The sequence below is a fragment of the Somniosus microcephalus genome, chromosome 7, assembly GCF_052327205.1.
Source record: "Somniosus microcephalus isolate GS21.2 chromosome 7, FLI_Smic_1.0, whole genome shotgun sequence".
NCBI classification, from domain to species: Eukaryota; Metazoa; Chordata; class Chondrichthyes; order Squaliformes; family Somniosidae; genus Somniosus; species Somniosus microcephalus.
Genome location: NC_140993.1, coordinates 74,375,119 through 74,400,026, shown reverse-complemented (window position 1 = coordinate 74,400,026; position 24,908 = coordinate 74,375,119). Strand labels below are relative to the sequence as shown.

The 24,908-nt window shown below is 45.3% G+C and overlaps 1 protein-coding gene across 5 annotated transcripts in view; it reads right to left on the bottom strand.

Annotated features, from left to right (window-relative positions):
• Positions 1–626: 626 nt before the first annotated feature.
• mterf3 (mitochondrial transcription termination factor 3) overlaps positions 627–24,908 on the bottom strand; it is a 30,800-nt gene continuing 6,518 nt past the window's right edge. For all 5 annotated transcript variants that reach the window (XM_085992604.1, XM_085992603.1, XM_085992606.1 and 2 more), the window contains exons 3-8: positions 22,988–23,140; positions 21,043–21,232; positions 11,530–11,677; positions 9,385–9,456; positions 3,125–3,286; positions 627–1,624 (exon numbers count right to left, since the gene is read on the bottom strand). In XM_085992604.1, coding sequence (XP_085848730.1) covers positions 1,430–1,624; positions 3,125–3,286; positions 9,385–9,456; positions 11,530–11,677; positions 21,043–21,232; positions 22,988–23,140 — 920 coding nt within the window. In that variant the 3' untranslated portion in view covers positions 627–1,429. The remainder of the gene's footprint in view (positions 1,625–3,124; positions 3,287–9,384; positions 9,457–11,529; positions 11,678–21,042; positions 21,233–22,987; positions 23,141–24,908) is intronic.

Below are 24,908 nucleotides of genomic sequence, written 5' to 3'. Positions count from 1 at the left end.
GTTGTAGGGCTGGAAGAGGTTACAGAGGGAAGAGGTTACAGAGATATGTACGGGCGAGGCCATGGAGGCATTTGAAAACAAGGATGGGAATTTTAAAATCGAGGTATTGCCAGATCGGGAGCCAATGTAGATCAACCAGCACAGGGGAGATGGGTGAATGGGACTTGGTGCGAGTTAGGATACGGCCAGCAGAGTTTTGGATGAGCTCAAGTTTACAAAGGGTGCAGGGTGGGAGGATGGCCAGGAGACCATTGGAATAATCGAGTCTAGAGGTAACAGAGGCACAGATGACGGTTTCAGCAGCAGATGAGCTGAGGCGGGGCAGACACAGGTGATGTTACGGAGGTGGGAGTAGGCGGTCTTGGTGATGCAGAGGATGTGGGGTCGGAAGCTCAGCTCGGGGTCAAGTAGGACATCAAAAGCTTGCGAACCGTCTGTTTCAGCCTCAGACAGTTGCCAGGGAGAGGGATGGAGTTTGTGGCAGGGCCTGAAGACAATGGCTTCGGTCTTCCCAATATTTAATTGGAGGAAATTTCTGCTCATTTCATACTGGATGTCGGACAAGGAGCGTGACAAATCACAGGCAGTGGAAGGGTCAAGAGAGGTGGTAATAAATTGCATAGTAAAATATTTCAAACAGTAGTTTATTAATAAAAAGAAAAAACCTTCAAATGCGGATTCTGAAACAAAAAAATAGTAACTGGAAATACACAGAGGTCTGTCACAATCTCTACAGATGCTGACAGAGCTGCTGTGTACTTCCAGCAGTAGCTTACTGTTGGGTGGATTGCAAGCCAGATTTGCACAATACTGCAGTATAAAGAGAATTTAGGCTATTACTTGTACAGTTACAGTCTACCTACATTCAGGGTTCATTTAAGCATGGCTTGAGCCAAGCAATGCTGCGTAGTTTCACGGAGATGAATGTCTGTCTCCATCAACAAAATTCTTACATCTAAACATGGTGAAACTCAAAAGAATTTACATAATATAATCAACATTGTAAGGAGCCTTCCTTAGTCCTGCTGCCATTAAAGTATTCTTAGTGAATGTGTGGCAGTGTGTGGAATATTCACCTCCTGGCCCTGGATTCAATCTGCTAAAACAGAGAGGATAAAGGTGGCAGCTTTCTGGCAATTATTGACAAGAGAAATTAGTTTTGGGAAGTTTAAATCCATTTCCCAGTGAGCATTGATTCACAACGTATAAAACCGCAGCCAAAATCTACAGTCTTACTCAGAGAAGCTTTACAGGGGAAAATGAATTTTTTGGATGTATTTTCAGATACTTCTGGCATTGCTGCTGAGCAAACCACAGCTGGTCTGGAAGTAGTTTATGCAGTTATTGGGTGTACAGGAAAAATATTCATCACCCTACATCTACTTATTCCTTTTGTAAATCAGTATGTATTGAAACCATTTGAAGGAACCTAAAGTGTCTTTTGGAATGCCTCAAAGTCCAGCAGTGTGCCTTTTGCTATCTCTACGCAGAATACATCATCAGGGGTTGCAACCAGTTTATCCAGGGAGATATAGTTCGGCTGAGATGGATCATATTGGGCTCGTCCCAAGTGTTCAAGAAACAAATGTCTGTCTTTTATTCTCAGAAACTTTGCATTGAAAACCTAGGGCAGAAATAAGAAGCCTTTATTTGGTGCAGAAAGGTAATTCGCAAGATATACAGTTATAAGAAAGTTTCTAGATAGTTTAAACCCGAATTCTTTCATAATTAACAAAGTCAAAAGGTTAGTACCCAACAAGAATACTCAAGTTTTCAATTAGACAAGATGTGACAAGAAAAGCTATCTATCTATATTAAATTTAGTATATGAAATATTTAATTGAAAACTTATTATAAAGTACCTATACCAGCGCAGGTAGCACTATGATGTTAATGGTAATGGAGACGTGTCCCTTCACTCTGAGGTTTTGAGAGTTTTTTTGTTCTTTTCCCAAAAGACTGGGAAGGAAACTGGAGAGTGAATTCTGAGAGCTTTCATTTCAGGAAAGTGATGAATTTACATAAATATATTACAATTGTGCATTTGTTATAAACTTCTTTTGTAAAATTAGAGGTTCATTTGTCAACAGTAACAGATGTTATTGCGGTTCTTTGTTGATGGTTAGAGAGAAAAAAGATTGTTTACAGAAAATTAATTTTTCTTTTAGTCAACCACATTTGGTTGCATATATCTAATTGAAAATCTCTGCTGAACCATTTTTTGAGACTAACAGCTTTTAAAATATATTTAAAACTTGGATATTACATAAATAATGAGCATTTTATGGAGCAATTTGTTTTGGTTATGGAAATTTATGTTCATTAAAGGCGAATAGTCAGCGAACACCAGGAGTGCACATCCACGCCATGATTTTCCATTTATTAATTTTGACAAGCAGAAAATTTACACTTAAAACTCTTTAAGGCAAGAACATAAAGACAGGAACTGGCTGATGATTGGGGAATTGATGGTGGTGGCATATGACATGTCGCAACACATTGGGGGCGGCGGGGTGGGGGGGGGGGGAGGGGAGGGGAGGAGAAGAAAGGAAATAAAAGTCGTTCCTGTGTCACTATTGCACACAAGTCCAGGCAAAGAGGAAATGGTGGCCACCTAGGACCCGGTCACCCACCCAATCCCTCAAACATGGATTGCGTACAAATACAGACACCAATAAAAGATGCGGTGAAGAAAAAGAAATCTTTAAAAAGCAATCGGTTTCTGCTTGGGAAAGTTTTATATGGTGACTCTGCCCCTTAACCCGATTGATTTCCGCTAGGCTGTTCTTGGGCAGTTTGCTCATTTCTTCCTGTACTCCATCACTAGTTATAAAGATTTGTAAAATAAAATGTAATAAAACATCACGTTTTCTATTGACAGTCATTTTGCACAGCATCAAATGAGATACTGTATAGGGTGACTAATTTCTAAGACTTTTTGTTTTGGTACAATGCAATGCAAACATTTTGTGATAATGCAGTTTTAGTTTTAAAATCATCTCATTGTATAAAAAGGAAACAATACTAATAAATCAGTAAAGATCCCACAACAATTTAAATAATGTTCAGATTAGGATACAGTATATTTTTAATATAAAAAGATGAAGTAAACATCTCTATTTACCTGAGGAAATTTTGTAATCAGGTGGTGAGGGATACCCATAGTATTGTGCAAGTAATCAAACAGTCCAGTCACTTTTTTCTTATTAGCGAGGAGTAGTTTGGGGACGCTGGTTACCATGTGCTGGATTTCATTATGACGAAACCCCAACTCAATCCGGCAAACCTAGAAAACAATGAAGTTGCCTGAGTGAGAGGTTTGCAATGATAGAACTGATAAATAACTAGATGGAAAATTAGCTACTGCAGCTATTACATAAAATAGTCAAAGCTAAACAGGTTCCATTTTAGGCTATACAAGTCATGTAACTGGCAATAATAGACTTGCTTTCCATATAAATAAGAAGGGGACTGTACAACAAATACGAAATGAGATTGGCATGACTGCATTTATTGCCAATCCCGGTTTGTCCCGAGAAAATGGTGGCAAGACTTCTTAAACTTCTGCAGAGCTTGTGATTATAGTGCTCCCACAATGATATTAGGTAGGGAGTTCCAGGATTATGAGCCACTGATGATGAAGGAATGGTGATGGTGATAAATGTCCAAGTCAGGATGGTGTGTGACTTGAAGGGAAACTTGTAGCTGGCGATGCACCCACAACGTTACTGCTCTTGTCCTGCTCAGTGGTAGAGGTTGCAGGCCTGGGAGGTGCTGCTGAAATACGTTTGTTGAGTTGCTGCAGTGTATCCTGAATATAGTACATACTACAGCCAAAGTGCACTGTTGGTGGAGGGGTGGATACTGAGCTCAGTGACAGAGGCACTAATGAAGCTCAATGCGATATCCTGGCTAGTGTAAAGCTTCTTAAAAGGTGTTGTGTCTGCACCCATCACACTTCTCAACTGAACTTTGCAGATTGGGGAAAAGAAGTGAAGGATCAGGTGAGCCATTTGCCGCAGACTAACCATCCTCTGTCTGCAAAATGTTGATGGTGGGGCCTTGGCAAAACTGGTGCCATTGAAGATCACGGGGAAGTGGTTAGGTGTTTTCTTGTTGGAGATGATTATTGCCCGGCACTTATGGCACAAATGTTACTTGCCACTTGTCAGACTACACCTGGATGTTGTTCAGGTTCTGCTCCACTATTGGAGGAGTTGTGAATGAAGTGCACACACTGTAGTTTCATTGGTGGATAGTCCCACTCCTGATTTTATGACAGAAAGGTCATTATTTTTTTATTCATTGATGGGATGTGGGCGTCGCTGGCTGGCTAGGCCTGCATTTAGTGCCCATCCCTAATTGCCCTTGAGAAGATGGTGGTGAGCCGCCTTCTTGAACCGCTGCAGTCCATATGGTGTAGGTACACCCACAATGCTGTTAGGAAGGGAGTTCCAGGATTTTGGCCCAGCGACAGTGAAGGAACGGCGATACAGGTCCAAGTCAGGATGGTGTGTGGCTTGGAGGGGAACTTGTAGGTGGTGATGTTCCCATGCGTCTGCTGCCCTTGTTCTTCTAAGTGGTAGAGGTCGCGGGTTTGGAAGGTGCTGTTGAAGGAGCTTTGGCGAGTTGCTGCAGTGCATCTTGTAGAAGCAGCTAAATATGGTTGGGACAAGGACGTTGCCCTAAAGAACTCTGGCAGCATTTCCCCAGGGTTGTGATAACTGTCCTGCGAAACCAAGAACATCTTCCTGCCTGTCAAGTAGGATTCCAGCCACTGGAGGCTTTTCCAATTGACCTCAGTTTTGCTAAGGACATGGCTGATGGGTGAGCGGGACAGGACACGGGCAGCGGTTTCGGATGAACTGAGGGGGACGGGAGACCACCAGGAAAGTAGTAGCTGGGAGAAGGAGCCAGTGACCGAAGATCCACACAAAGTATGACCAGTGCCAACTGAATTATGGTGTGTCTGTCTTGGAATTTCTCATTCTTGGCTGCGGGATTACACTCCATTAAATGCCTCGTCTACATATAACTACAGGCATGGAATGGGACAGCTTCCGAGTCCACAGATAAGAGTGAAAACCCTCACCCCTGTATTTAATGGACTCCAGGAGCATGCGGATCCTGAGATGGCAAAGGGAGCTGCAGCTGTGAGGCACAGTGTAGCAGGGAGCAACTGAGGGGCTGGGCAGTGGAGTCACTGGGTTGGGGAAGGAGAGAGATGGGCAGGGAGGAAGAGAGCACGAGTGAGAATGTGTAAACTGTGAGGAGAACACAAAGAGTCTGCAAAGGGATATTGATAGACTAAGTGAGTGGGCAGTAAGGTGGCAGATGGAGTATAATGTAGGGAAATGTGAGGTTATTCACTTTGGTAGGAAGAATAGAAAAACAGAATACTTTTTTAAATGGTGAGAAACTTTCAAATGTTAGTGTTCAGAGAGATTTGGGTGTCCTCGTGCAAGAAACACAGAAAGCTAGCATGCAGGTACAGCAAGCAATAAGGAAGGCAAATGGCATGTTGGCCTTTATTGCAAGAGGTTTGGAGTATAAGAGTAAGGAAGTCTTGCTACAATTGTACAGGGCCTTGGTGAGACCACACCTGGAGTACTGTGCAGAGTTTTGGTGTCCTTATCTAAGGAAGGATATACTTGCCTTGGAGGCGGTGAAACGAAGGTTCACTACATTGATTCCTGGGATGAGAGGGCTGTCCAATGATGAGAGATTGTGTAGAATGGGCCTATACTCTCTGGAGTTTAGAATAATGAGAGGTGATCTCATTGAAACATACAAGATTCTGAAGGGGATTGACAGGGTAAATGCCGAGAGGTTGTATCCCCTGGCTGGAGTGTCTAGAACTAGGGCATAGTCTTAGGATAAGGGGTCGGCCATTTAAGACTGAGATGAGGAGGAACTTTTTCCACTCAGGAGGGTTGTGAATCTTTGGAATTCTCGGCCCTAGAGGGCTGTGAATGCTGAGTCTTTGAGGATATTCAAGGCTGAGATAGATAGATTTTTGGACTCTAGGGGAATCGAGGGATATGGCGATCGGGTGGGAAAGTGGAGTTGAGTTCGATGATCAGCCATGATCTTATTGAATGGCGGAGCAGGCTCGAGGGGCCGTATGCTCTTATTTCTTATGTTCTTATGTGCGTGTGCACCAGAGAGAAATTAGAAAATTTGTAAAACCTGAGTGGCTAAGCAACAGGTTGTAAAAGGAGAAAGCGGGACAGCCCAACAAAGGCATAATGTTCAAGTAATATAAATAAAATAAAACTTTGAAAGTAAATATTTTTATAAAAGAAAAAAATAGCACTTAAATTGTATAGAAAAGCATTAATACTTATCCTCTACAAGGTTAAGGAAAAACATGATGGCGACAGAATAGGGAACTGATAGGGTAGATAGAGAGAAACTATATGGGGAATCAGGCTAAAAATTAGAGCCAGGCCTTTCAGGATTGAAGTTAGGAAACACATCTACACGCAAAGGGTGGTAGAAGTTTGGAACTCTCTTCCGCAAATGGCAGTTGATGCTAAGTCAATTGTTAATTTTAAATCTGAGATTGATAGTTTTCTTTTAACCAAAGATATTAAGGGATATGGGGCAAAGGCGGGTATATAGAGTTAGGTCATTGAATGGAGGAATAGGCTCGAGGGGCTCAATAGCCTACTACTGTTCCTATCTTCCTAAGCAGAGAGAGAAATAGTCTTCACACACCCCCTGGTGGCCATATTGTGAAGTTATAGCATGAGAGTTTGCAAAAGCAATATCCACTGGTTACATACTACAGGTCTTGCCATAGACATCCTCTATGGTGCAGCAGTGCCAGTAAGCAGTCTGAGCATTTTACATTTGGGGGCGTGCCCTTATTGCCCAATATCCAGCTACACAATAGTGTAACCAAGGGTTCAGTAACCATATTCCCCTTGTGATCTGCATTGGATATTTGGTCGTTCACTCAGTACAATTTGTCTTTGCATAATAGTATAATGAACATGCTACACTTCTCCACATAAGCAGTCATTTGGCTTGACTTAAAACAAAATAATTTATAACTACTTTGCAGTATTCTAATCTTCACACAGCCTTTGCTAAGCTTGACTACCTCTTGCAGCTTTCTGTTTAAAACAAACCCGACTGACCTCACAGTCTTTGCTGGAACTGACTACCCCTATCTCTCTCTGGTTCTTCCTTTCTCCCTATGTTCACAGCTGGGAGGGAAGACCTGTGCCCACCGCCGGGAGGGAAGGCTTCCCAGACCCTCTGATGAGTGTCCAGGACCAGCAACTTCCCAACACAATGGGTGACATATTTATTAATTACCAAGACAAGTGAACATATTCTTATTGGGGTTTTTTTTTTGGGGGGTGGGGGGGGGAAATATTAGCATATTACCCACATATCATTTTAATGCCTCTTTTTGGAACATACTATGCTTTAAATCACAATTAAAGCTAACTCTCTTTCCAAATCCTCTCTGAGGGAAAATAGGTTTTAAAAATCCTGAAATGTGACACAATTATCAACTCCCCTCTAATCCTTCTGCCAATTACTTTAAATCTATGCCCCCTGGTTATTGGCCTCTCTGCTAAGGGAAATACGCAGGTCCTTCCTATCCACTCTGTCTAGGCCCCTCATAATTTTATACACCTCAATTAAATCTCCCCTCAGCCTCCTCTGTTCCAAAGAAAACAACCCCAGCCTATCCAATCTTTCCTCATAGCTAAAATTCTCCAGTCCTGGCAACATTCTAGTAAATCTCCTCTGTACGCTCTCTAATGCAATCACATCTTTCCTGTAATGTGGTGACCAGAACTGTACACAGTACTCTAGCTGCGGCCTAACTAATGTTTTATACAGTTCTAGCATAACCTCGCTGCTCTTATATTCTATGCATCGGCTAATAAAGGAAAGTATCCCGTATGCCTTCTTAACCACCTTATCTACCTGTCCTGTGACCTTCAGGGATCTGTGGACATGCACTCCAAGCTCTCTGTTCTTCTGCACTTCTCAGTATCCTAACATTAATTGTGTATTCCCTTGCCTTATTAGCCCTCTCCAAATGCATTACCTCACCCTTCTCCGGATTGAATTCCATTCGCCACTTTTCTGTCCACCTGACCAGTCGATTGATATCTTCCTGCAGTCTACAGCTATCTTCCTCACTATCAACCACATGGCCAATTTTTGTTTCATCTGTAAACATCTTAATCATGCCCCCTACATTGAAGTCTGAATCATTGATATATACCACAAAAAGCAAGGGACCTAGTACTGAGCCCTGCAGAACCCACTGGAAACTGCCTTCCAGTCACAAAACCAACTGTCGACCATTACTCTTTGCTTCTTGCCACTGAGCCAATTTTTGGATCCAACTTGCCACTTTCCCTTGGATCCCATGGACTTTTACTTTTCTGACCAGTCTGCCATGTGGGACCTTGTCAAAAGCCTTGTTAAAATCCATGCAGACTACATCAAAGACACTAACCTCATCAACCCTCCTTGTTACCTCCTCAAAAAATTCAATCAAGTTAATCTGACATGACCTTCCCTTAATTGATTGTGATGGTTCCAGCTATATAAACAATTAAACCCATAGATGTCCCATTGTGTTTTCCCGAGCATCTTGCACCTTGTGCTGCTCACCCAACCAGCTTGTCTGGACCTGAGCTCAGAGCCTTTCCTTTGAGAATTGCATTGTGTGACCGTCAGTTAAGCCATTCTTGACTAGCAAGCCTAGACAGTGAGAATAAGCAGGCTCTTCAACTGTTGGGGCAGAAAAGAGGGGCATTACAACGGAGTGTGTCCTCATTCAATGTCCATATGTGCACGCCCACGCACTCTCCAGCAATGGGTTGCAACCAGGGGGAAACGCTGGTCGACTTTCCTTTCTCCAGCCTATGCATGCTGATACAAACTGCAGCAATCCCAGTGCCACCCTGGCTAACTTAGCACAGACCAGAGATGAAAACTAGTAGCTGGTTATCTGGTATGGATCACTGAATCATTTGCAGTTTATTTTTCATTTACATTTTGTTGGAAGTTGTACCAACTGGGAAAGTGCTTGAAGTTTAATGGTCAGCAAGAACTGACTGGAGGAAGCATAGAAATAAATTAGCGGTGACTGCGTTGGTGGGGGGTGGGGGGGAACCTAACTGAAATATAACATGGCCAAGAGGAAAAAAAGTCTTGTTTGAATGGCAATGCCATTTCTTCCAGCAAAATCGGCAGTAATTGTGTTGCGTCCTGCATATGTGGGGAAGAATAGCCACGATACCAAGTGGCTTGCTCAGAGGATCACACACTTTTGAGAGATTGACACATGAGATATGTGGCGTCTTATAAATACTTTCCAGGGAAAATCAAAGTTGCTTCACCTACTTTGAGATTTTCTTTTACTGGCTCCAAGCTGCCCGTTAACAATTTGGGGAGACGAGTGACCAGATCACGAGTCTAGAAGAAAATAAGACACTCACTAAAATTACCATTTGAGATAGAGAAAAAAACTACAAATACAAAATTAAATGCAGAAATTGACAGAAATAGATGGCCTCTGAAAGCAACAAGAAATGTTAACATTTCAAGTAGAGACCTGTCGTCAGAAGCCAATCTGGTGAAAGGTTAATGTTTTGAGTAGAGACCCATTATTTCTTTTATCTGGTGATGAAGGACCTGCTGTGCATTTCCAGCAGTTTTCTTTCAGTTAGAGTTAATGGTCAATGAATTTCTCATCACTTAAAGTCTTGCTGTAGATCACCTCCAATTTTGGAAATCTAATTTACTCCGATCACTACAAATCACTCCAATAGAACGCCTGCTGAGTGTTTCCAGCATTTTCTGCTTTTACTCCAATACAAGTTTTCCATGCGCTCCCAGAGAAGCTCTGCTGAAGTCTATTGAGTTGAGTCATGGCTCCTCTAATTCTGGCCTCTTGTGCATCCCCGATTTTCTTCGTTCCACCATTATCTGCCTACGTCCCAAGCTCTGGAATTTTCCCCCTAAACCTCTCTGCCTCTCTCTCTCATGGCCAAGCTTTTGTTTCCCTATCGTAATATCTCTTTACATGGCTCGGTATCAAATTTTGTTTGAAAACATTCCTGTAAAGCAACCTGGGACGTTTAATGACATTAAAGATGCTATGTAGTTGTTGTTATCACAAAGAATGCAGCGGTTATTGTTTTGGCAAATAAATAAAAATACCATCTACATTTCCTCATGCAATGGAAGCAAACAGCAGCGCTGATGAAGAACGGTCATAATTTCATTTCAACAACTTAAAAGGTGTTTCAATATATGACAGATTCACTGAAGAGTGAGCTTGCAATAAGGTTCAAATCTACTTTGCTTTAACCACAATATAGCAAAAAGTCATCACTTCTTTACCAGAATATTTACTCTAAATCAATATTAAATTATGCTGTAGTAATATAAATAGACAGTAGGATCATGGATTGCTCAACAATTTAAAAAAAATAAGAGCTTCTTGCTCTGGCGTTCCAACCTGCCGAGCCACAACAATTGGGTGTAATTTCATATCCAGGATACCTCACGTGGTGATTTCACATCCATGTGAAATCCACACGGTGAATTCCTCTCAGCCGTGCTGGGGGATGCCTTGAATTCTCTAGAGGGGGGAAATTAGTATTCACCTCTAGGTTGCTCACATGCATTAAGATGGCATTGGAAGTTGCCTGGTAACCTTTTCAGCCAGATGCATTTCATAGGAAGGAGAGGAGAGAAAGACATCTCGGCATTTATTTTACTAATGCAGGTGATCTTCAGGGAATAGTTAAACAGCTAAAGCTCAGACATTTTTGTGTAGATTAATAAATGATTCACCAAGGATGCTTAACAGAATTTCAGCAGGAATCCTGTTTCAGTGTAAAAGGGAATGTTTTCTCTCTATGAATCAATCTCTCCAATATAAATAGAAGCAGCATATCTTTGCCTTTGTACTAATGCCAACTATTCACATCACAAGGGGATCTGCAATCTCAACAAAAACATACACTTGTCTCATATAAATCATACTTCTGGCAATCTAGTTAGGCTCAGTTTATAGCGCTCTCACCTTGGGAGTCAGAAATTTGTGAGTTCAAGGTATATTCCACAATTGAAGCACACAATCTAGGCTGGTACTCCAGTGCAGTACTTGTGTACAAAAGTGGCTGCACTTCAAAGCAAGTCATTTCATGTGAAGTGCTTTGAGACAAGGTAAGGTGCCAAATAAGTACAAGTTTTTCCTTTTTTTTTTAAATGTCCAAGTAATTAAGCACCACTTTAAAAACCAGAGTCTTCATTAATTGACCATTCCAACTAACAGTCTCATGCCATGCCTAACATTGGTGACTGATTGTAATGATCAAAGACAGGTTAAGTGGCACTGAGGTGGTTATTCTGGGTTCATGACTGGCATACACAGACAGCAATTATATAAGGTCTCCTCAGCCCACAATGTCAGGTCTCACCACGTGCAGCTCATGAGAACTCTACAGTCACGGTATTCAATTCATTATACGGCATTACCTTTTGCATATTTAGCCCCAGTTCTTTCTGGTAGAACCCTAGCCTGTTGTCCAGTCTTTCCACGCTAAAATTTAACAAATAAGGAGCTCCTGACACCATCCTTGAAATGGCTCCTTTGCTGAATTCCTTAGATTGCAGGTACTGTATTCTGAAATAAAAGGAAAATCCATATATGTTGTCTTGAAAGACATAAAACATCTATACGTCACCAAATATTTACTATATTTGCATACATATTTGGATTGTATAAAATTTCATAGGATATTATGGAACATACTATATATCTAATTATTTAGTACAATGAACGCCGTCCTTACATACTTAACATTGCAAAGAAACAAGTTTTTATTAAGTTAATCTCAACATTTTTTGTAGCTTTAAACAAAATGATGATCTTATAATTGATACTTATCTAGGCTTTTGTAATATCCAGTAAGTAATGCAGGATTATTGTATGGATTTAACACTAATACTACTATTGCTACCAGCAACTTACATTTATATTTCTCCTTTAACATAGAAAAATGTCACAAGGCATTTCACAGAGCAGTAAGGAAAAAACGTACATCGAGCCCAAGGGATATTAGGACGTGAGGTTTAAAGGGGCTCTTAAAAGGAGAAAATGGAGGCGAGAGAGGTTTAAGGAGAGAATTCCAGAGTGGCTGAAGACATAGCAGCCAATGGTTAGGTGCGGGCAGGGGGAATGCATAAGAGGCTGGAGTCAGAGGAATGGAGAGTTTGAGGGGGTTTATAGCGTTGGAGAAGGTTACAGAGATTGGGAAGGGTAAAACCATGGAGGGATTTAAACACAAAGATAAGGGGCTAGATTTTCAGTATAGGCAGTTTTGGGGCGCTAACCTTAGCGCCCGCCCGAAGTTAGCGCCCGCCCCAAAGTAGCGCCCCGTTGCCGGAAATTCAGTGGCTTCGCCCTAAGAGGTTGGTGGAGCGCTAAAAGAGGCGTTCCACTACTATCTTTAGGCGCTAAGCCGGCGGTCCAGAGGGATAGCGCCCAGGCGGGGCGCAGCGCGGGTGCGGTCATTTTTGGGTTGACAGCAGACCCCGTGGCGCCGACCAGCTCTTAAAGGGAGAAGGGACGAATTGGTCTGCTGCCACGCCCTGCACACTGCAGCCTTGCAAAGAGGCCTCAACACTGCTGCTCAGCCCCAGGGAGTCATGGCAACGCCAGAGAAGGCCCGTCAGCGTGCCCTGCGCTTCTCAGAGGGTGATCTGGACATAATGGTCACAGCTCTGGAGGTGAGGCGCAAGATCTTGTTCCCAGAGAGTGGGAGGAATCCAACCCACCACGACTACACCAAAGCCTGGAAGCAGATCGCCCAGAGGGTGACGTTCACCGGCGATGCCCCCAGGACCCACAAACAATGTCGTAAAAAATACAACGACCTGACCAGGATTGTCAGGGTGAGTACCCTTTCCAGTCTCCTCCTCATTCTTGCATGTACACCTGACATGATGGGCAAAGGGAGCTGAAAGTCCTATTGGCCAGCCCTCAGCCAGCAGCATTGGGACAGTCATGAGCATCAATTGGCCATTCGGCACTCTACACTCTGGCCAAGCTATTCCACCATGGGAGGCAGTGCACACTACGTCAGGGCTTCACTCTGGCCAAGCTATTCCACCATGGGAGGCTGTGCACACTACATCAGGGCTTCACTCTGTCCAAGCTATTCCACCATGGGAGGCAGTGCACACTACATCAGGGCTTCACTCTGGCCAAGCTATTCCACCATGGGAGGCAGTGCACACTACATCAGGGCTTCACTCTGGCCAAGCTATTCCACCATGGGAGGCAGTGCACACTACATCAGGGCTACACTGCGCACTTACAGCCCGTCCTTTCTCTTGCAGGCTAAAGTAGCCTTTAATCGCCAGGCCCGTGCCAGGGGTGGCCGCGCCAAGCTGCAGAAGCTCACTCGGCTGGAGGAGCGCGTGTGTGTGCTCATGGGAGCCCGTGTGCTCGTCCCCACAGCGTGCGGAGTAGCCGACCCTCCACTGCCCGGCAATGGTAAGGACCTCGCCTTTTGGCCCTCTCGCGTCGCACTGGCCCATCCGAGCTACCTCCTTTGCCACTGTCCCACCAATGCGCTGAATGCCACCAGTCCTAACTCCCTCGCTGACGCCGTCTCCTCACTCTGAAGCTACTCTTGTGCATTCCTGCTTTCAGCTGGTGACGACCAGGACCCTGAAGCTGCCAGTGACAGCACCTCCGAGCAGGAGGAGGAGCAAGCCGGACCATCGGGGGAACAGTCACGTCCCGCAGGAGAGGAGGAAATGCTTGACACCCCCTCACTGGACGAGTGCCTGGAGGAACTGTCGCAGGGCAATGCAGCTTCTGGGACCAGTGGCGTCCAGCCACCCAGGAGCCGTGCGCGTGGCCCGCGGCCTTCCCCCCAAAGGGGGCAAGGATCAGAGGGGAGTGCTGCTGATCGGCACACTCGCCGCCACCAACGTGGCAAGGGTCCCCTAGTTCGCTAGTTCGGCCCCCTCCTCCCCAGCGGGAGAGTCACGACTCCAGTCCGGACACCTTCACCTCGGAGGAGGTGCGGAAGCTGGATAAGATGGCCGAGGATTCGGACCGGCGCCACACGGAGCTCATGAGCGTGGTGGGGCGCATGCCTGAGGCCATCGAGTCGCTGGCGACCAGTGTGCGCGAGTTCGGGGCAGCAACTGCCGCGAGTGGCCGCATGCTGACTGATGCCGTCAAGACCCTGGCGGATGTGATGCGGGCGCACACCAGGACAACAGGGGCACTCACTGCTGCCACACGCGCTGTCTCAGGCAGGCATCGCCAGGGCAGCCGCCGCGCTGGACCATCCCAGCAAGCCGCCCCTCGGCTGATTGTTGCGGATCCTGCAGTGCAGGCCTGGCCGAGTGCCACCGCGCCACAGCACCAGCCAGCGCATCCCAGACGCCAGCTGGCCCACATTGCGCCATCCGTCGCTGCCATTCCCCCACTGGGGCGTCAAGGGCAAGCGGCTGCAGCTGATGGTGGCCAGGCTCAGGTGCGCCACTCAGCAGACGGCCCCTCGAGGCCCAAACGCCGTGTAGGCCGCCCCCCAGCGGCATCTGGCGGAAGGGCATCTGAGCCTCAGGCACCTTCCCCCAGCCTCGCAGCAGCCACTGGGCAGAGCTTGCGAAGGAGCAGCAGGCCGGGCAGGGGAGGCAAAAGGCTGGGCAAGGTCTCGCCCTCGCGGGCCACTCAGTAGAGGGTGTGGCCAGCTTTCCTTTTATATGGCGGTGGCCATCTTTATTTTGCCCATGATTGTGTTGTTGGAGGGCTTATTTTTTGCGTTAGGCCGACGTTGAGGCCCGGATTGAAGAAATGTGGAGTGACTCCTCCCCAGTTTGTGGGAGTGAGTCGTTTGTTGGGCTTTTTGTGGGGCCCGTTTATTGTTTTTGGGGATTCATGTGGGAAGGGCTTTTCATTTTTGTGTAATAAATAATTATCTTTATTCATGCAGTCTCCATGGTTGTTCTTAGTGTTTGTTGGCTTCGCCGGCTGAGGGCTTGCGGAGCGGCTGCATTCATCTTCCCTCATGGCCCCTGGCCATTCCCTGACAGGGGGCTTAGAAGTACCGTGTAATAAGGTGGTGTCGTGCGGCCCTTGGCCCTGGTCGCTCCCTCCTGGGAACGTACTCCTGCTCCTCCTCCTCCTCCTCATGCTCCTCCTCCTGAGGTGCTGGTCCAACGTCAGGTGGCAGTGCCTGAGTCCTGCGGATAGCCAGGTTGTGTAGCATGCAGCAAGCCACCACAAATTGGGAGACCCGGTCCGGCGAATACTGGAGAGCTCCTCCGGAGCGATCAAGGCAGCGGAACCGCTGCTTGAGGACCCCAATAGTTTGCTCGATGATGTTGCGGGTGGTTTGATGGCTCTCGTTGTAGGCCTCTTCAGCAGCGGTCCTGGGCGCGCGGAGCGGGGTCATGAGCCAGGTGCACAAAGGATAGCCTTTGTCCCCGAGTAGCCATCCTCTTGGGGGAGGCTGTGCCTGGAACATGTCATGCACAGTACTCTGCCGCAGGATAAAGGCATCGTGGCTGCTGCCTGGGAAGCTGGCATTGACTGCCATGATGCGCTGCTTGTGGTCACACACCAGCTGCACATTCAGAGAATGGTAGCCCTTCCTGTTGCGATACTGCTCGCCATGCTCCAGAGGGGCCCGCAAAGCCACATGCGTACAGTCAATGGCGCCCTGCACCAAGGGGAATTCCCCGAGTCTGGAAAATCCCAATGCGCGCTGATGCTGGCTCTCCAGGGCCATGGGGAAGGAGATGAATTGGCTTCTCCTTCTGAACAGTGCTTCGGTCACCTGGCGGATGCAGCGATGCGCGCCGTACTGGGAGATGTTTGCTATGTCCCCAGCAGCGTATTGGAAGGAGCCGGTGGCATAGAAGTTCAATGCCACCGTCACCTTCACTTCCACCGACAGAGACGTCCTGCACCTGAGCTTTGGCCGCAGATCTCGGCGAAGCAGGTGGCAGATCTCTGCAATCACCTCCTTTCGGAATCGGAGCCTTTTAACACATCGCGCGGCACTCATGTTTAGGTAGGAGCGCTGCTGGCGGTATAGCCTGACTGGGTAAGGCCTACGTGGCCGACGCCTGTAGCCCCCTCTGCCTCTAGCCAGGGCTGCCCCTCTCACAATGCGTCTGCGAGCCCTACAGACATGGAGCTGCAGCTCCGCGTTGGCACCCCATGCAACCCCCATCAAATCCTGGCAAACACTCAAATTTCCAAAAGGCCACTTGCAGCGCTCTGGCCTGATTCCAAAAATACCTGAGCTCTTGCTGCTTGAAACCAGTTAGCTATCCTCCTTGTTGTGTCTCCAGAAATGCGTTGCACAAGAGTGTTTTCTGAAAAAAGGCTGGCCTTTATACTGGAGAGCACGTCCCCTTTAATTTGCACCCCCCGGGGCCCGCGCTGGTTGTGTTGCGTTCCTTTTTCCAAACGCTCCGGCCGCCAGCCACACAATGGGGCGGTCCGACTGAAGTTTGGAATCGGGGCGGCCAAAGGGCGTTGCACGAGGATGTGACGTCATTTTCTGCACGCGCATCCGGGCGGGCGCTAAACTTTGCGCCGGCGCTAACGGGCAACTTAATTTGGGGCGGGGCGCAAACTGCGCTGCGCACGGGCGCTACACGCATAGCGCCCGAAAATCACTTCTCTTAAGGCGCTAACTGCTGGCGCTAGCAACTGAAAATCTAGCCCAAGAATTTTAAATTTGAAGCAGTGGGGAATGGGAGCCAAGGGAGGTCATTGAGGACAGGGATGATAGGCACTTGGTATGGGAAAGGATACAGACAAAGCTTTGCATGAGCTGAAGTTTAGAGCGTGGAGGTCGTGAGGTCAGCCAGGAGATCATTGGAATAGTTGAGTCTGGAGGTAATAATGGCATGATGAGAGTCTCAGCAGAAGATAAACTCAAGTTTGTGTGAAGAATGTGAAGACACCAGAGGAGCAGGGGAGAGTCCAAGTGGTGACTTAATAAGAACAACACTGCTACCTTGGTAGTTTGGGTAGGGCAGGTGCTGGGTGCTGGAATGTACAGCCAGGTGGGGAGGCTTGGCAAGGTGCCACCACCTGAAAGCTGCATTTCAGTCAATCAATACAATCATCGACAGTAGGTCTGTGGATAGCAAAGGGCTTGTTCGTGAGTAACAATTACTCCACTACTGGCGGCCGTGCTTTCAGCTGCAAGGGCCTAAGCTCTGGAATTCCCTCCCTAAACCTCTCTGCTTCTCTACCTCCTGTAAGACACTCCTTAAAACCTACCTCATCTGCCCTAATATTTCCTTATGTGGCTCGGTGTCAAATTTTGCTTTATAACGCTCCTGTGAAGTGCTTTGTGACGTTTTGCTACATTAAAGGTGCTATAAGTTGTTTGTTGTAAGTGGACATTCCAGAGGGAAATACAGAGAGGGGCAGCGATTGTTGATCTGCCGGCAGAGTCCAAGGGAACAGCGGTGGGTGGGGTGAGCAGGATGGGAAGGAGGTTGGCAAAGAAGCCCCCAAAGTGGTAAATCTAACATTAATCCGCAGAAAAGTGACATATACCTCAGCTGTGACATCATTATTTCAGGTGTCAATACCACAGTTGTGAGCCAAATGGCTTCAATGAAAAGGAAAGTCAGGCGGGGTGTATAACGGGCAGCCGATCTGATAATCAGCTTTCCATTCCACCCCCTCCCCCACCCATCCCTCTGAAGTTGAAAGTGAACCCTCATGGAATCCAATTTGCTATGAACTGCTCATGACCCTTTAAGTATGGACACCAAAACTGTACGCAGTATTCCAGGTGCGGTCTCACCAATACCTTGTACAACTGAAGCAATACCTCCCTATTTTTATATTCTATCCCCCTAGCAATGAAAGCCAACATTCCATTGGCCTTCTTAATCACTTGCTGCACCTGCATACTAACCTTTTGAGTTTCGTGCACCAGGACCCCCAGATCCCTTTGTACTTCAGTACTTTCCAGTTTCTTGCCATTAAGATAATAACTTGCTCTACGATTTTTCCTGCCAAAGTGCATAACCTCACACTTTCCAGTATTGTATTCCATCTGCCAAATCTCTGCCCACTTACTTAGCCTGCCCACTTACTTAGCCTGTCTATGTCCCCGTGCAGGTTTTTTATGTCCTCCTCACTCACTACTTTCCCTCCCATCTTAGTATCATCAGTACAAAGAAGGTTCACTCGGTTAATCCCGGGGATGAGAGGATGGACATATGAGGAGAGGTTGAGTAGATTGGGACTCTACTCATTGGAGTTCAGAAGAATGAGAAGCGATCTTATTGAAACATATAAGATTGTGAAGGGGTTGGATCGGGTGGATGCGGGGAGGATGTTCCCGATGATGGGTGAAACTAGAAGTAGGGGGCATAGTCTTAGAATAAGGGGCTGCTCTTTCAAAACTGAGATGAGGAGGAACTACTTCACTCAGAGGGTGGTAGGTCCATGGAATATGCTGCCCCAAAAAGCTGTAGAAGCTACATCATTACATAAATTTAAAACAGAAATAGACAGTTTCCTAGAAGTAATGGGAATTAAGGGTTACGGGGAGCGGGCAGGAATTTGGACATGAGTCTAGGTTCGGATCGGACATGGCCCTGTGGGTAGCGGAGCGGGCCCAGGGGCCGTGTAGCCTGATCCTGCTCCTATTTCGTGTGTCTAATTCTGTTAGATTCAGGAGATGGTTCTGTGATAGTAGATTGGCGGTTAGGATCAGATCAGCCATGATCTTATTGAATGGCGGAGCAGGCTCGAGGGGCCGATTGGCCTACTCCTGCTCCTATTTCTTATGTTCTTATGTTAAGTATTGATTACGCTGCAAGCTTAATAAATCTGATCTATTGCTCAAATATACTGGCTGCTGCCTATTTGTGTCTTGTCCAAGAACTCTGAGAGGTCACTTGATTGACTTACAGGGGAATGTCTATGAATGTTAATTATATGGACTTCCAGAAGGCATCCGATAAAGTCCCTCATAAGAGACTGTTAGCTAAAGTTCAAGCTCATGGAATTGAAGGCAAATTATTGACCTGGTTAGGAGATTGGTTGAGTGACAGGTGCAGGAATAGACAGTAGGGATAATAGACAGGTATTCTAATTGGCAGGATGTGACTAGATGAAGAAGGGTAAAGGTGTCCCACAGGGATCTGTGTTGGGGCCTCAACTATACACTGTATTTAATAACGACTTAGATGACGGGATAGAGAGCCACAAATCCAAGTTTGCTGATGACACAAAGATAGGTGGCATTGTAAGCAGTGTAGATGGAAGCATAAAATTACAAAGAGATATTAATAGATTAAGTGAATGGGCAAAACTGTGGCAAACGGATTTCAATATAGGCAAGTGTGACTAGATCAGAGTACTTTCTAAATGGTTAGAAGCAGTGGAGGTCCAAAGAGACTTTGGGCTCAAATTTATCAATGAGGACGTGATGGAGGCGGGACTCCCACTTTTTGGGTTGTAGTCCCACCTCCATCAACTTGTGGCCAACCCACACTATTTTCCCTTAACCTTGTTAAGCCCGCCCAGCGGGCTCAGCAGGCCAATTAAGGCACACTTGGTTACTGGTGACGTCAGCGATTAACATTTCATCTGTCAAGAGATTTTGACAGATGAAAAATCAACGTTTGACAGCTCAGTGAAGCTGTCAAACACTGACAATCTGTCTTCTAACTTGAGTCCTTCTACTCAGACTCAGAGAGCTCTCCAGACCAGAAAGCAGAATGCTGCAGCTTTTGACAGTTCAGCAGCCATTCTGCTTTCTGTGCCGGTGAACTGAGGGACTCCCGAGAACTGAAGGAAGGAAGCCTGCAGGAGAAAGTAAGTAAAACTTATTAAAACACTTTACACTTACCTCTGCACACATGCACCCATCACTCACCTGCACAACGGACATCTCGACCCCTCCAACCCCTTCAGACCAACGGTCCGCCTTGCTAACTTGGCGTGGTTCGGAGCCTTCGGGAAGCCCACACTTCAGGGTTAAAAATATGGATTAGGCAAAAAACCGCCTGTTAACTACCTGTTAACAGGCAGTTAATTGGCACTAATCCCCTTCCCGCCTCCGGGAGGCGGGTCCCAGCACAGGTCGGATATCCGCCTCCTGGGACACTGGCACGGAGGCGGGTTGGGGGCGGGATGGGTTCCTGCCCCCCGATTCTGCAATTTTCCCACCACTCCCACCTCCAAACCCGCCTCCTCGGGGCTTGGAAATTTGAGCTCTTGGAGTTCCATCTATACAGATCAACAAAATGTCATGGACAGGTACAAAAATAATCAAAAAGGCTAATGGAATTCTAGCCTTTATATCTAGAGGACTGGAATCCAATGGGTTAGAAGTCATGCTACAACTATACAAAGCCCTGGTTAGACCACACCTGGAGCACTGTGTTCAGTTCTGGGCACCACACCTTAAGAAGGATATTGGAGGGAGTGCAGTGTAGCTTTACGAGAAGGATACCTGGACTCCAAGGGTTAAATTATGAGGAGAGATTACACAAACTAGGGTTGTATTCTCTGGAATTTAGAAAATTAAGGAGTGATTTGAATGAAGTTTTCAAAATATTAAGGGGAGTTGATAGGGTAGATAGAGAGGAACTCTTTCTGCTGGTTGGGGAGTCTAGGACTAGGGGGCATGGACTAAAAACTAGAGCCAGGTCTTTCAGATGTAAAGTTAGATAACATTTCTACACACAAAAGATGGTAGACGTTTGAAACTCTCTTCTGCAAACGGCAGTTGATGCTGGATCAATTTTAAACCCGAGATTGATAGGTTTCTGTTAGTCAAAGGTAATAGCTTTGATTAACAGAAATATGAAGTTAGGTCACAGATCAGCCATGATCTCATTGAATGGAGGAACGGGCTCGAGGGGCTCAATGGCCTACTCCTGTTCTTTTGTTCTGCTAGGTCACTCTTAGCAGCCCTCATCAGTTTCTTGGCATTTCTCAGTCTATCATATAGATCTCCCAATCCTGTTCTTTACCTCATCTGTAGATTCTCCATGTGCTCAGTCAGGATGAAGGGGTTTCTAGTGAGGAATGCTCCAAGCAGATCTTCTTCTACTCCTACATCTTTCAGGAATAGAAGTCGCTCTTTTACATCTCTATCAAAATCCAATCGCAACAACATATTGGCCACATTTGGTCGCCCTTCAAGTTTAGACAGATTCACACCTGTATGATGTGATTAAAAGTAAAATGCATTAACAGTGTGCCGTGTCAAATAATTATGTCTTAATAGCCATTTATTTGTTTACTGACTGTGACAATTAGTCATAAAAAATTAAAGTCACTGTGCTTTTATGCATGTTAACTATATACCTTTGCACAGACCACTGGTCCCAGAATCCTAACAATGATTTCTGCATATATGGAGGTTGAGAGAATGAGATACACATAAGCACAGACAGGGAACGAACCGTGTGAACTACGAGATGAGGAAACTAAAAGTAATGTCACAAGAGAAGAAAATAATGAGTGTACACTGTTGCCTATTTCAACTTTTCCCATGACTTTCTAAAAGTTTATGATCGGTGCCACCAGGCTTTAATAAAGGCTAATAGAGTACTGGAATGTATCGCACTGACAATCCAATATATAACAAAAAGCACTATAAAGACCTTAAACAATACTGTGGTTAGGCCTCATCTAGAATATTGTATCTGCTTTTTGTCCCCTCACATGGTGGGAGATTTAGCAGCCCTGAAAAAATTTCAGAGGAGGGCCGCTAGAATGATACCTAGTTTAAAAGTCCTTAGTTATCAGGATAGGCTTAGAGCGCAGAGTCTTTTTAGTCTAGAAAACTGTAGACTTTGGGGAGATTTGATTGAAGTAATAAAAATAATGAAGGAGTTAGTCTGTGTCTATCGACTATTTGAATTAGATAGTTCAGGGAGAATCAGGGGATGTCAATATAAAATACATAAGCACAGAACTAGGTTACATGGCAAGAGATTTTTCTTCTCGCTGAGAGTCATCGACCTCTGGAACAAGTTGCCGGCTTGTACATGGAATGCAGATTAGCTGTGATCATTCAAATGGCAACTGGATGAATCCCTGGCTGAGGTTATAGTCACAGCATGCAATAGGTAGGTGAAGAGAGATTGAGTAGATTGGGCCTATACTCTCTGGAGTTTAGAAGAATGAGAGGTGATCTCAATGAAACATACAAGATTCTGAGGGGGTTTGACAGGGTAGATGCTGAGAGGTTGTTTCCCCTGACTGGAGAGTCTAGAACTAGGGGGCATAGTCTCAGGATAAGGGGTCAGCCATTTAGGACTGAGGGGAGGAGGAATTTCTTCACACAGAGGGTTGTGAATCTTTGGAATTCTCTACCCAAAAGGGCTGTGGATACTCGATCGTTGAGTATATTCAAGGCTGAGAGAGATAGATTTTTGGACTCTAGGGAAATCAAGGGATCTGGAGATTGGGCGGGAAAGTGGAGTCGAGGTCGAAGATCAGCCATGATCTCACTGAATGGCGGAGCAGGCTCGAAGGGCCGTATGGCCTACTCCTGCTCCTAATTCTTATGTTCTTGAGTTATTGGACGATATGCATCATGGTCACTATGGCCTCCTGAACTTATTTTGATCATGTTCAGGAGTCAGAGGGGAATTTATTTTTCCCTGAATTGGCCTAGGATTGTTTTTCTGTCTTTTTGCCTTTCCCAGGAGTTGCTGATGAGTGGGTTCATTTGGGGTCATAATGCTTAATTACAACATGACCGTATTGAACAAGCTCGATGGACCAGCTGGTCTTTTCCTTTCTGTCATTTTCATACGCTTGTACATCACAATGATCCAACCTTTGAATGGCACTATTAACTCAAAAACACTAACCATGAAGCTTGTCTAAATGAAGGTGCCATGCACAGTAATGTTCTAAAATACTGGAATTATTTATATTTCTTTTACCAGATTTAGCACATACCCAAAAGCACCAGCTTGGTTAGAGTCTCAGACCGGTCCACATAGTCACGCAGGGTAAAAGAGGTTGGAGGGAGTGAAGGACTTGCCTCAATTTGCAAAGCTTCTTCTTCAGATATTTCTTCAAACGGAGATAGGGGTGGGGCAACATCGAATTCTGGGATTTAAAAAGAAAATCAACACTAGATTAGCCAAAGATTACAATTCCATAGCAAGTAAATAGCATTACAAGATGATAAATGGTGAAGTGAAACACAGAGTGAACAATCTGCTAATCTTCCTTCTTTCCTATCAATCATTAGGCACTTTACCTGTGGTCAGTGTTGCAGACTTCCTTAACCTCAGTGAGATTTTCAACACTCTGGTAAAAAGTAAGACTCGCAAGTATGTCACCGGGAAACTCCATTACGGGAAGTACATAGCCCTGTGGAGAGTTATTGGAACCAGCAGATGCACCTTCCCTATAGCTCAATGGATAAAAGTACCATGTGATGCATCACTGATTCATATAAGTCAGGGAGATTACTGGAAATGTGATACGAGTATTGTGGGTATGTAATCCTGCCATCTTAGTGTGTTGAACTGTCCCGCACAGGTTCAGTTTCTGGTTGGGACTCAGTTAGCCACATCACAACTGCACAGAAGTAATACACATATGTAGATCCTAGGTGAGAACAGGTTTGGATTCAGCTACAATGACTCATTTAGTTAAGTAGTTCATTTATGCAAAACATCCAGGCTTATAAAAAAAAAAGGAATGACTATTTGGCCGAGGCATCAGAAGACCATTGAAATGTGCTCCCAGATCGTTATGGAGATCAGTTTCAATGGCTCATTAACTGACAGGTGAGCTCATTAACAAAACAACTTTAACGGAGTAAAACATCCCATAACCAGATGGATGAGTTGACGGCGCAAATAGATACAAATGGGCGTGATCTGATCGCCATTACGGAGACGTGGTTGCGGGGTGACCAGGGCTGGGAACTGAATATTCCAGAGTATTTGACAATTCGGAAGGATAGACAAAGGGGAAAGGGAGGTGGGGTGGCTTTGTTGGTAAAGAATGGGATCAGTGCAGTGGTGAGAAGCGATATTGGCTCAGAAGATCAAGATGTAAAATCGGTTTGGGTGGAGATAAAAAATGAGGAAATAGTCTCTGGTGGGCATAGTCTACAGGTCCCCGAATAGTAGCAATGCTGTTGGACAGAGTATAAATCAACAAATAATGGAGGCCTGTAAAAAAGGTACGGTAATAATTATGGGTGATTTTAATCTCCATATTGATTGGACAAATCAAATTGGCCATGGTAGCCTTGAGGAGGAGTTCATAGAGTGCAACTGGGATGGTTTCCTAGAACGGTATGTAATGGAACCAACCAGGGAGCAGGGTATCTTGGATCTGGTACTGTGTAATGAGACAGAGTTAATAAATGATCTCATAGTAAAGGATCCTCTAGGAAAGAGTGATCATAGCATGGTTGAATTTCAAATTCAGTTGGAGGATGAGAAAGTTGTATCTCAAACCAGTGTCCTGATCTTAAACAAAGGCAATTACAATGACATGAGGGCAGAACTGGCTAAAGTGGACTGGAAAAATAAATTAAAGGGTAAGACAGTTGAAATGCAGTGGCGGACATTTAAGGAGATATTTCATAATTCTCAACAAAAATATATTCCAATGAGAAAGAAAGATTTTAAGAGAAGGGAGCACCATCCGTGGCTAACTAAGGAAGTAAAGAATGGTATCAAATTGAAAACAAAGGCATACAATGTTGCCAAGATTGGTGGGAGACCAGAGGATTGGGAAATTTTTAAAAACCAGCAAAGGATGACTAAAAAAAAAAGATGATGAATTATGAGAGTAAGCTGGCAAGAAATATTAAAACAGATAGTAAGAGCTTCTACAGGTATATAAAAAGGAA